Source organism: Leucopleurus acutus, assembly GCF_964270905.1.
Source record: "Leucopleurus acutus genome assembly, chromosome: 3".
Lineage (NCBI taxonomy): Eukaryota > Metazoa > Chordata > Mammalia > Artiodactyla > Delphinidae > Leucopleurus > Leucopleurus acutus.
The window spans coordinates 5,102,565-5,114,964 of record NC_139145.1 but is presented as its reverse complement, the minus strand read 5'-3'; the positions used below and the strand labels follow the sequence as shown (position 1 = coordinate 5,114,964).

Here is a 12,400-nt window from a genome sequence, read left to right as displayed (position 1 = left end):
GTGGGCCAGACAGAGAGCCTGGCACCTGCTGGAGACAAGCCCCTTGGTCTGTCTGAATTCAGGATGGCAGTGTCAGGTGAGGGGCCCTGGACACTGCTCACACACAACTTTGCCACCAGTATCTCCCCTCCCAGCTCAATCAGCCACAGAGCCATGGATATAGACATGAACACATACACAGATCCCAGATACAAGCACACACACACACCAACACAACACACACATCCATGGACACAGTGCATAATCGCTCTCTCTCACTCTCTCTCTCTCACACACACACACACGCACACACACACACATTGCAGAGAGGAGCACACACACTCAGACATATACCCATGTGTACCACAGACACCTATTCACACCACATACGCATGTCATAGACATAGATACCCATCAACACACACACACACATTCACACACAGACACGCAGAGCCACAATCATACACACATACATCAGGACACACACACATACAGAAAGAGCGAGCCCTTCCACACTTATCCCCTCCTTATATTAACCCCTCACCCATCTCATTCACAGGACCCCACCAGTGAATGGGTCCCTGGGGCTCTGGCCTCCTCTGGCCTCCTGGCCATACTGTGCTCTCTGCGCATGTCCCCATGTCCAGCCTGTGGAGATGCCGGGAGGACAGACTGGCCGGAAGGCCTAAGGAGGGTAAACCTCAGTTGACCCATCCATGAGTGGGGTCATCTCCACCCCCTGCAGTCAGTCTCCCCATCGTGCTGAATGAGACCGGTTTGCTGGTACCCCACATCCAGGGCTTCTTTTGCAGTGACACCACCATCCAATACCCCCGAGTGGCCCATTACATCATCGAAGACTCGGCACTCGTAAAGATGGGCTTCTTCATCTCCATCTTCACGGTAAGAGGGTGGCCACTTTCACCTCAGGCCATGGTGACACAACATGGGAAAGTTCACCTGTTTTTCTGGCAAAGTGGAAACCCCCACCCATTATAGATCTAAGGCAGGAGGAAGTACCACCTCTTTTCCTACTGAAATGGGAAATCTCACTGCTCGATGGCATAAAACTCCTTTCCTTGAGGAAAATGTTAGCCCCCCACTTTTGACATAATATAGAGGAAACACCCACCTCTCTGCCTTAGGTATGGAACAAGAAGTTCAGCCCCTGCCCCCCAGTGGACAGGGAAGCCCCATTCCTTATATGCAGAAGGCAGGAAGCAGTCCTGCCCCCTTTGCTGGGGATCTGGGAAATCTCCCCCTTTCAAACATGGAACATCCTGCCTCTTTCTCCCAGTGACAAGGGAAGTTCCATCATTTTCAGGCATTTGGGAGGAAGTCTATCCTTTTTTCCTGGTATAACAGGAAGCCCCACCCCTTTCATATATGAGACAGGAAATCCTGCCTATGTCTGACATAAACTAGGGAGATGACCCACCTCTTTTCCTGGTATAACAGGAAGTCCCGCCCCTTTCAGATATGGGACAGGAAATCCTACCTATGTCTGACATAAACTAGGGAGATGCCCCGCCTCTTTTCCTGGTATAACAGGAAGTCCCGCCCCTTTCAGTTATGGGACCCCCCCCCTTCCTTTTCTTGATGATATGGGAAGCCTTATTGGCTTAGGAAGTCCTGCCCATTTCAGGCACAAGGGTGGGAGAAGTCACCCATCTGTGTGTGTGTGTGGGGGATGGAATGAGAAGCCCCACCCTTTTGCCTGGTTTACTGGGAAAGAACAGCCTCCCTTCCATATGAACCTGTCTGAGACAAAGGGTTGGGGTTTTCCCACTCCTGTTGCGCCCTCACCCCTCTCACACGGCCCCACAGATCAGCCTGGGAGAGTTGATTCGTGTCAAGCTCTTGCAGCTGAGCTCGTCAGCCTTCATGAGCGGCACTTACACGGCCATGATCTACAAGCAGCTGGGCACCTTCATTTTTGGCGGCCTGGCCAGCTGCTCCCCGACCAGCATTGCCAAGATGACCACAGGTCACCTGCGGCCCCACTTCCTGGCCACGTGCCTGCCCGACCCAGCTTCCTTTGACCTCGAGAGCGGCTACGTCACCAACTACACCTGCACAGGGCACCCCAAAGACGTCCTCGATGTCAGGCGAGTGGGCGGTCAAGGAGGGGAACCCAGGAGGCATCCCCACCCCACCCCAGCCCCAGCTGATGTCCACCCTGCCCCTGCCCGTCCCCCAGGAAATCCTTCTATTCTGTGGATGCCTCCATCGGGATGTACTCCATGGTGTATTTGGTGGTGAGCGTTGGCCCGAGGTGGGCTGCACACCCGGCAAGGCTAGAAAATACTCCATTGTCCCCCCGCCCGCCCCCACCCCATGCTTGGTGCCTGCAGTGCCAGACACAGCTTCCATAGAGCTTGTGTGTTCCCCCAGAGTCAGGAGGGCGAGAACGGGGAGGGCCCATCTTCTCTTAAGACTCATTCAGCATCCCTGTCCCAGAACAGCAACTTCCAGAACCCTCTGTCTCCCCCTCCCTGCAGCTGGAGAGGACCCATGCCAGGCTGGGTCCATGCCCAGGGCTGGGCTCCACCAAGGGCAGGGGGAAGGGAAATCAGACCCAGCTGAGGTGTAGCTCTAAGTTTTGGGTAATAAAATGGCAGGAGGAGCAGGGCGGGGGGTGGGGGAACCCCTGGGAAGGAGCCGATGACCCACAGGCTCGATGGCAGAAGCGGATCGCACACATCAGAGCCAGCCCAGAGCACCCGGGCACCCAGACACAACGACACAGAAGCCCTGGCCACAGTGCACGTGATGCTACACGGCTGCCTTCACACCAGCAACGTTTTCTTCCTGACAGGCAGCCCATTCGACTGCCAGCCGGCCCCCCTTTTTTTTAAAGACAAAGTAACAAAGTAACTACAGCCTCCTGTAGTGATAGCAGGGCTTTGGAGCTGGAATGTACATGCTCTATTCCCAGCCTCAACTGTGTGTGACCTTGCGTGAGACACTCAATGTCCTTGGGCCTCCATTTCCTCATCTGTCAAATGGGTGTGGAAATAGCACTTGCCCCCTAGGGTTGTGGTTTCATGAGTTAACACATAAATGAGCTGACTCGCTCAAAGTATTTAGAACAGGATCTGCCCTAAAGGTCACTATTATCATTAATAGCAGGCAAAACAGACTCCCTCCGTCCCAGGGGAGCACGCCAACAATGCCAGGAGGTGCACAGACCGACCACACACAGCTAGGAGTCAGGCCTTCCCCTGATTTTATGGACCGAATGGTCAACTTTGTGAACAGAATGTTCTGGGTCTCGGGGAATTCCCCCACCTTTTTTTTTTCTGTTTTCCATTTCAAAAGCAAGAGCCCAAACTCTGCTTTTTGAGGGCCCCCTGATGAGGCCAACCTGCTTCGATTAGAGATCTGACACTGGCAGAAAGTGGCAGTGCCGGGTCACAGTATGAGCGTATCCGGAGGGCCTCATATGACTCTTGGGAAATCATTCACCATCTAACAATTCTCCCAATATTAATAGCATGAAGTTCTCTTACAATGATGGTTTCGGGGGCCACAGCCCCTACCCTCTTTAGAGGCTGAAATCCATTTCCATATAAAACTGACAGGCTCAGACAGGCCGGTGGGCACAAAAACACAGCTGCCGGGTGGAGTCCCTCTGGATACCTGCTCCCAGGGTTTCAAGGCGCTGCCCACCCGCCTTCCAGCTCTAGGTACAGGCCAGTTCCTGGGGACAGAAAATCTGGCTCTTACGGCCCACCATCCAGCTCCTTTTCTTGTCCTTGGCTACATCCGGGTCTTGGACCATGGCACCAACCCTACGATGCCATCTTCGGATTCTTGCAGTGAGCTTTGATGGCTTTCTGGGTGGTGAGTGATGCCGTGGGGCACCTGGGTACCAGGGAGGCTCTGCTTGCCCGAGAGCCATTGGGTACACCTGGCACTCCTCATCTCCCAGGAAGGGAGCCCAGGAGAGGCCAGACTGAAGAGGGAGTGGCCTTGGGGTGTAGGTGACGTCAGCCCACCCCAACCCCTCCCCACTTCATCCCTGCGGGCTTTCTACATCTTGGGCGATGTCAAGTCCCAGAAGCTCCAGGTGCTAGAAGACCACCCATCCCCTGCTCGCCACTTTCCTCCTCATTTCCCCTCTCTGTATTCCTCCCCTGAGGGCCCTCAGGGAACCCAAGGGATGCCCCGATTCAGAGAAAGATAGAGGGCACCCATTGCTCACCAGAACCTGTGCTCTCCAGGGGGCTATCCCTACCAAGGTGGGCTAATCCAGGAAGCCCCACCTCCCTGGAGCTCAGCCCTGACCCCAAATCAGCCTTGCCCTGGTGGGGTGACACAGGAAGCCCCATTTTTCTGGGGCTGAACCCCAAATCAGCCCCTCCCAGCAGGGCCACTTCCACTTTTATGTTTTGATGATTCTTGATATATTAAATAATAAAATGCCAACACAGGGTTTATGAATTTTTGACAGATATTAACATGCGTTGATGGACTTCCTATTTCAATCCGGGAACCGGGTCTCGAGGATCAACCGTAAGAACATTTGATAACCTCAGAAGTCTCAATCAGGTTTCTCGACCTTGGCTATTGCCATCGGCATTTGGGACCAGATTACCCTTTGCTGCAGAGGCCAGCCCTGTGCACTGTAGGACGCTGAGCAGCCTCCCTAGGCTCCACCCACTGGATGCCAATAACAGCCCCAAGTTGTAAAGATCAAAAATGACTCCAGACATTGTCAAGTTTCCCCTGTGTGTTGGTGGGGCGGTGGGTGGAGAATCACCGCCAGCTGAGAATTTCTGGCTTAGGGGATTCTGCCGACCCCCAGGAGACTGTGCTCCATAATCATCTGACCTCCTGAAGTCCCACGATGCTGTACACGTTTAAATCACAGAGAGAGGAAGTCATTCACAGCTGCTGGGGGGAGGGGGAGGGGGGCCACCCTCGTTTGTACTGTCTGATCCATCAGGAGTTTATTCGGGTGTCTAGTGTGAGCCTAAAGATCTAACTCAGTTGTTTTTTGTTTGTTTGTTTTTCCCAAATAACAGTGTTTCTCAACCTTGAGCACTATTGACATTTGGACCAGATAATTCTTTGGGAGGAGGGGGAGACTGTCCTGTGCACCCTAGAATGTTTAGCAACATCCACTCACTAGATGCCAGTAACACACACACACACCCATCCAGGCATAACAACCAAAAACATCTCCAGACATTGCCAAGTGTCCCTACGGGGCAGAATCGCTCCCTGTTGAGAACCACAAAATTGGAAGCCACTGGTGAGAGCGTGAGGTCCCAGCCCTTCAGCCGACCTGTCTAATCCCACCCCCACCCCGCAGTGGCCAGAAGCCGTGGAGGAGGAGGGAGAGGCTTCCAGGGATGGCAGAGCCGGAGGCTGCCAGCAGAAAGTGGCCCCAAGAAGTCTGGCCTTCGCTTGTGGGGCAGCACAGGAAGTCTTGCCCAGTGTTACAATAATAATTGTAATACTAATAGCTACAATTTATCGTTTACTCTGCGAGGGGAAACCGGGGCCATCTTGTTAACTGGGCCATCTTTGGACCCTCTCAACCGCCTAGAGGGTTCCTGACAGCCCCATCTTGCAGGAAATTCAGCCAGAGGGAAGCCAAGTGGCCTGTGCAAGGTCATAATAGTAATAAATGCAAAGGCAGGACGATGGATTGGAATAAATTATAACAATGGAGCAGAGAGGTGCCGATCTGGGGGGAGTAAGGCAGCCCGCCGGAAGCCCTCTATCCCCGCAGTATGTAATCCAGCTCTAAGTCTTAATCTTTGATGTTCGACCCCAGGCAAGGCTGAGGGTGACCCCACCTGCGACAGACCCAAAGCCCAACCGAGGTGTCCAGGGGGAGCGAACAGTCCCCCCCAAACCTCCATCAGCTTCCAAAAGCATCCGCAGTCAAACATGGAAGGGAAATCGTGGTTTTACTTACTACCCAGCTTCAAGACAAGTCCTGCAGAAACCGACTGCCCCCTCCTCCCAAAACTGTCGGCTGCTCCGGAGCGGCCAGCTCGGCCCCACTAGGAGCCCTCTCGGTTAATGCGAGGGTCTGGCGAACGGCCCCACTAGGAGCCCTCTCGGTTAATGCGAGGGTCTGGCGAACGAGAACTAAACGGAATGGGGAGGGAGGCTTGGGACGGAGAAACTGAGGCAGGGTCGTTCGGGGCGAGAGCCGGGAGAGGCAGAATCTCCCGGCTGCTTGTTTACCGGGCGCTCTCCCTCCCCCCGCCCAATCCCTGCAAAACCCGGGTCGCCAGGCCTGGCTGGGGGCGGGAGGGGTGGGATGGAGGAAGATGGTACTGTTGGTGCCTGAGAGGCCTCACGCCCCCGACGGCCCGGGGTGGGGGGCGCACGGAGCCCCGGCTCGCCCCAGCCCCTGCCCCCAGAGGTCTCCAGGCGGCAGGGGAGGGGTATCCGTCAATCCCCGCACCCTCCGTCCCGGGGCGGGACCGGGGGGCGGAGCGGGCCGGTGACCTGCAGTGACGCGAGCCCCGCCCGCTCATATAGAGGCGCCGCGGGAGCGCAGGGACCGTGCTTCGCCGCCGCCGCCGCGTCCACCACCCGCCTCGCTGCCGCAGTTCCCAGCATCAGCACCAGCGCCGCCGCGTCCACCGTCAGCGCCGCCGCCATGCGGGAGATCGTGCACCTGCAGGCCGGCCAGTGCGGCAACCAGATCGGAGCCAAGGTACGCGAGGGACCGGGCCCGGGGAGGCGGTCGAGAGATGCGGAGCGCGGTCCACCGAGCTCCGCAGAGCTCCTCCACCATGGGCCTTTTGGGGAACGGGGCCCCCCAGGAGGCCAGCACCCCAGGGACGGTGGGGAAGGGCGCAGGGGGCAGGGCCAAGCTGGGAACAAAGAGGCCCATGGGGGTGGGGCCCAGGCTTCTGTCCGCTTGCCACAGCTGGCCTCACAGCTGGCCCACTGTCCCCTCCACACGCACAAAGAGACCCCGCCCCTCCCCACGGCAGCAGCCAGGGAGCGCTGACCCCAGCCCGCTGGGCTGCGGTGGTGAGTCTGCTCCACCCCGCCCCCACCGCTCCCTTCTTGCTGCCTCATCCTCGTCCGCCCACTCTGCCTCTAGGTTCCACACTCACCTTGCCTGGGGGACAGGTGGCAGCTAGGGAGGTGAGTGGGGGTCCTGAGCCCAGAAGATGGAGGTGGGGCAGACCTGGCCACCGGCTCCACCTTCTTGGTCCTTACCACCGCCCTCCCCCCCCCAGTTTTGGGAGGTGATCAGTGATGAGCATGGCATCGATCCCACTGGCACATACCATGGGGATAGTGACCTGCAGCTGGAGAGAATCAACGTGTACTACAATGAGGCCACAGGTAAGGGGCAGGGGGCACCTGCCAGAGTGGGGGTGGCGAGGGCCTGGGAGGGGACAGGATACTGGCTCCTGGCGCTGACCAAGCTGCTCTCCATCTGCTTCTCTGCAGGAGGAAATTACGTCCCCAGAGCTGTGCTGGTGGACCTCGAGCCAGGCACCATGGACTCTGTCCGCTCAGGTCCCTTCGGCCAGATCTTTCGTCCTGACAACTTTGTGTTTGGTGAGTCACCATCATGAGACACAGGCAGGGAAGCCCCCACTCCCCAGATTCTTTCACTTCCATATGCTTGGTGAAAATTCTTCACCTAGCATCTAGACTCAGGAACCCAGAGGCCAGCGGGGAAAGCGGATACACAGGCCACTGTGGGAATCCAGGGGAGGCGCAGGGTAGGGAAGGCTTCCCGGAGAAGGTAGCATTTTAATTTAACAGTATGGACCTGAGCCAGACTGCGGTGTTCAAATCCCTGTTCTGCCACATCATGCAGTCGACAAACACTTATTAGCACCTACTGCATACCAGGCCCTACTGTACCCCCTGGGAATATAGCCAAGAATAAAACAGATAAAGCTCTCTGCCCCCACCCCCAAGCTGGTGGAGGGAGCTGGGAAGATAAATAAATGGGAAGAGAAGAGAAATAAGTCAAACTCAGCCACTGATTGAGGCATCTTGGTGAGTTTGGACAGGCCCTTCAATCTCTCTGTGCCTGTCTCCTCATCTTTCAAACAGGGATTATACAAAAACTTACTTTTCAGGATGGTGAGACTTAAAGCCACTAACACGTATAAAGAACTTCGAACAATGCCTAGCACAGAGGAAAAGATAACTAAGCATTTGATGTTCTGTTGTCATTTTTATTATCACTATTAATGTCTGCAGCCTAAAAGATGAATAGGACTAGGGTTGACCAAAAGGCAATGAAGGGAGGAAAGGTGTGTAAGACAGAGGGAACAGCATATGTGAAGACAGTGGGCACATTTGCAGCCCTCAGATTGAAGGGGCCTGCACACTCTGAACAACTGTGTAGGAAACATTTCCTGGTACCTCTAGGTCAAGCTAAATGCACATCCCCACCTGACATCAGGCCCCAGGCTCCCCCTCCCCCAGGCCCCTCCTCCTAGTACACAGTAGTTTACTCTGGAGTCTAGGGATTGACGGTACAAGCTATGTGACCTTGGACGAGTGACTTCCCCTCTCTGGTCTGTGCAAAGATTCAGGAAGATAATGATGGTCATGTGTGGGTATGACGCACAATAGATCCTCAGGAAGTGGCTGTGGAAAGACTAAATGAGGTTGACCAAGAGATGTGAGGGATTCTAGGATGATTATGGGTGGCTCCAGTCGGGCCAAAAAGATTCTGTGGCCTCTGGTAGGTGAGGCAGGGGAGGTGGCAGAAAAGTGTGGACTCAGGAGCCAGACCACCCAATTCAAATCCTATTCTCTCAGAGGAGGTGACATTGAACAGAGACCTGAAGAGTCAGTCAGGGGAGTACCTGGGGTTAGAGCATTCCAGGCAGAGGGCACAGCACGTGCAAAGGCCCTGGGGCAGGACCAGGCCTAGTGTGCTGGAGGAACAGTGAGGAGGCCCATGTGGCTGGAGCAGAGTGAGGGAAGGGGAGAGAGGGAGGAGGGGAGGGCAGGGAGGGGATGGGGCCAGGTCGTGCAGGGCCTTGTAGGCTGTAGGGAAGATTTGGGCTTTTATCCCGGGGAGGTGGGAATCCTGGAGGGCTGTGGACAGAGAAGGAACAGGACCTGACTCAGGTGCTCACTGGTGCCCTCTGGCCGCTGCAAGGAGAACAGACTGGGGGGAGGCTGTGGGAGGACCAAGGCAGAAGCAACTCTACTGATCCAGATGCGCAATGAGGGGGCCAGACCAGGATGGAAGCAGAGGAGGGGGCAAGAAGAAATGTTACCTGCTCACAAAAATACCAGCCAATATTCTAATTCTAATCCTTGTCCTCTGGAGTTTGCATTCCCCAGTGAAATTACAGACAATAAACATGACTAATTAAAAAAAAACAGGTTTATCACTTCTGCGGAGGGTAACAAAGTCCTAAAGAAGGGGAAAGAGGGAGCCATGTAGGTATCTGAGGGAACAGCATTCCAGGCAGAGGGAACAGCATATGCAAAGGCCCTGAGGCAGGACTATGCCGGGTGTGTGGCAGGGACAGCAAGGAGGCCTGTGTGCTTGGGGCAGAGTGAGCAAGGGGGAGAGAGGGAGGAGGGGAGGGCAGGGAGGGGACGGGGCAGGTCATTCAGAGCCTTGTGGGTCAAAGGGAGGATTTAGGCTTTTACTGAAAGATGAAAGAACTGGGGTGATTTTGAGCTAAGGCAGAACATGATTTAGGTTTTATCAGAATCCTTCTGGCTGCTGGGTGAAGGGAAGCAAGGATGGAACCCGAGAGAACAAGTCATAATAATAACAATAATAATAGTAATAATGATTTTGTTGTTATTATTCAACTACTAGGATGGCTGGGAGCGGGGTGGAGGGTGGGCTTTCCCCATATCAGCCTGGGTGTCCCCTCCCCTTCCCTCTTCAGGCCAGTCTGGAGCCGGCAACAACTGGGCCAAGGGCCACTACACAGAGGGTGCCGAGCTGGTGGACGCGGTCCTGGACGTGGTCCGGAAGGAAGCCGAGAGCTGTGACTGCCTGCAGGGCTTCCAGCTGACCCACTCGCTGGGCGGGGGCACGGGGTCCGGGATGGGCACCCTCCTCATCAGCAAGATCCGCGAGGAGTTCCCGGACCGCATCATGAACACCTTCAGCGTGGTGCCCTCGCCCAAGGTGTCGGACACGGTGGTGGAGCCCTACAACGCCACCCTGTCCGTGCACCAGCTGGTGGAGAACACAGACGAGACTTACTGCATCGACAACGAGGCGCTGTACGACATCTGCTTCCGCACCCTGAAGCTGACCACGCCCACCTACGGGGACCTCAACCACCTGGTGTCGGCCACCATGAGCGGGGTCACCACGTGCCTGCGCTTCCCGGGCCAGCTCAACGCCGACCTGCGCAAGCTGGCCGTGAACATGGTGCCCTTCCCGCGCCTGCACTTCTTCATGCCCGGCTTCGCGCCGCTGACCAGCCGGGGCAGCCAGCAGTACCGGGCGCTGACGGTGCCCGAGCTCACCCAGCAGATGTTCGACGCCAAGAACATGATGGCCGCCTGCGACCCGCGCCACGGCCGCTACCTGACCGTGGCCGCTGTGTTCCGGGGCCGCATGTCCATGAAGGAGGTGGATGAGCAGATGCTGAGCGTGCAGAGCAAAAACAGCAGCTACTTCGTGGAGTGGATCCCCAACAACGTGAAGACGGCCGTGTGCGACATCCCGCCCCGCGGCCTGAAGATGGCCGCCACCTTCATCGGCAACAGCACGGCCATCCAGGAGCTGTTCAAGCGCATCTCGGAGCAGTTCACGGCCATGTTCCGGCGCAAGGCCTTCCTGCACTGGTACACGGGCGAGGGCATGGACGAGATGGAGTTCACCGAGGCCGAGAGCAACATGAACGACCTGGTGTCCGAGTACCAGCAGTACCAGGACGCCACGGCCGAGGAGGGGGAGTTTGAGGAGGAGGCCGAGGAGGAGGTGGCCTAGGGCCGCCTCCATCACTTCACATCAGCGCCCTGCTAGGATGCTGACCTTTGACCCCCCAAGAACCCCCTGCTTCACCTCCCAGCCTGACTCCCTCTGACCCTACAACCTTGCACCTCTTCCCTGGCCAACCTTTGACCCTTGAGCCCCACTTTATCTCTGACCCCCCTTGAACTCTCCCACCTTGGACACCCCCATGAGCCCAGCTTCACTTCTGACCCTACAAGCCCCACCTTTAACTCCATGTTCCCTCCTTCACCCCTGACCTCTCCACCCTTGACCTCCCCACGAGCCCCATTGCACCCCCCAGACCTATAAGCCCTGGTTTACTTCAACCCCTCCCTCTGAGTCTCTCCCTTCATCTCTGAACGTGCCTCACCTTTGACCCCACAAGTCCCACCCGCCCTCTGAACTGACCACCTTTCTGGCTTCCGTGACCCCCCATTTCCTTCCTGAATTCACTCCCGTCAGCTCCCGCCGACCTTGGTTTTCCAGGGGTGCTGCTGGGGGAGAAAGAAGCCCTGGAGCATGTGGGCAAGAGAGGCTGCTCCCCGACCCTCCCCCCGCCTCACCCTCAATAAATTAATTGTTGTCCTGCCGTGTTTCTGCCGAGTGTACTTTTCATCATCCTGTGGGAAGGTCACGTGAGGGCTTCTCCCTATGGGATGGAGGTGGGTGCTGAAGGAACTTCTAGTCTGGGGGTGGGGAGAGGGCAGAGATTTCAGAGTCAGACAGACCAGGCTACGCCACTAACTCACCCTCTGGTGTTGAGCAAGATGCTGGCCCACTCTGAGCCTCGACTGGCTCACCTGTAAAATGGGCTCATATGTTTTCCCCCCATGCACCACCTCAAGGATGTTTGTAAGGACTCAAGGGCACAGTACCTGGCACTGGGTGGGTTCTTAGTGATGGAGATGCTGCCACTCTCTGTGGGGCATTTTGCAAGAATGGAAAGCTGGAGGGGGGAGTCTCTAGGGAAGGAAGCTGGGTAGTTGGCAGCTGGGGGTAGTGCCCGAGGGGCAGTCCTGCCAGAGTCACTGATATGTGTGAAGCACTTTGATGGCCTGGCACATGCCTTATCTCATAAACCTCACACCAACACTGTAAGATCTGAACTTTTAGGGAATTCCCTGGCGGTCCAGTGGTTAGGACTCCTCGCTTTCATTGCAGAGGGCGCAGGTTCGATCCCCAGTTGGGGAACTAAGGTCCCACAATCTGCACAGCGCGGCCAAAAAACAAAGATCTGAGCTTTTAGGGAGACAAAGTATATAAGTTAGCTCTTGCTGAGTAACAAATTACCCACCCCCCCAAAAATGTAGGGGCTTAAAACAACAGCAGTTATTTATTTTGCTCCCAACTCTGCAATTTGGGCAGGGCTTGGCAAGGCAGCACATTGGTGCTCCCTGTGGCATCAGCTAGAGAATCCTGCTGGAGGCTGAGGGATCTCCTTTCAAGGTGGCTCACTCACATGACTGCCAAGTTGATGCCTCAGGGCTC

The 12,400-nt window shown here is 56.1% G+C and overlaps 1 protein-coding gene across 2 annotated transcripts; it reads left to right on the top strand.

The window, feature by feature from the left end:
• The first annotated feature begins 6,584 nt into the window (after positions 1-6,584).
• On the top strand, positions 6,585-11,058 carry TUBB4A (tubulin beta 4A class IVa). Of its 2 annotated transcripts, XM_082837312.1 has the most exons (5): positions 6,585-6,664; positions 7,200-7,308; positions 7,417-7,527; positions 9,849-9,937; positions 10,544-11,058. In XM_082837312.1, the coding sequence occupies exons 1-5, from the start codon at positions 6,608-6,610 to the stop codon at positions 10,904-10,906; spliced, it is 729 nt and encodes a 242-aa protein (XP_082693438.1). In that variant the 5' UTR covers positions 6,585-6,607; the 3' UTR covers positions 10,907-11,058. The 2 variants fall into 2 exon arrangements, with proteins under 2 accessions (XP_082693438.1, XP_082693439.1); XM_082837313.1 differs by having other exon boundaries at positions 9,849-11,058.
• Positions 11,059-12,400: the final 1,342 nt, after the last annotated feature.

What these genes read in the sequence shown, in the direction of transcription:
- TUBB4A (XM_082837313.1), top strand. Translation starts at nt 6,608, where the DNA reads ATGCGGGAGATCGTGCACCTGCAGGCCGGCCAGTGCGGCAACCAGATC. An exon ending in GTACTACAATGAGGCCACAG is followed by an intron (nt 7,309 to 7,416) that starts GTAAGGGGCAGG and finishes GCTTCTCTGCAG; the next exon opens with GAGGAAATTACGTCCCCAGA. An exon ending in TCCTGACAACTTTGTGTTTG is followed by an intron (nt 7,528 to 9,848) that starts GTGAGTCACCAT and finishes TTCCCTCTTCAG; the next exon opens with GCCAGTCTGGAGCCGGCAAC.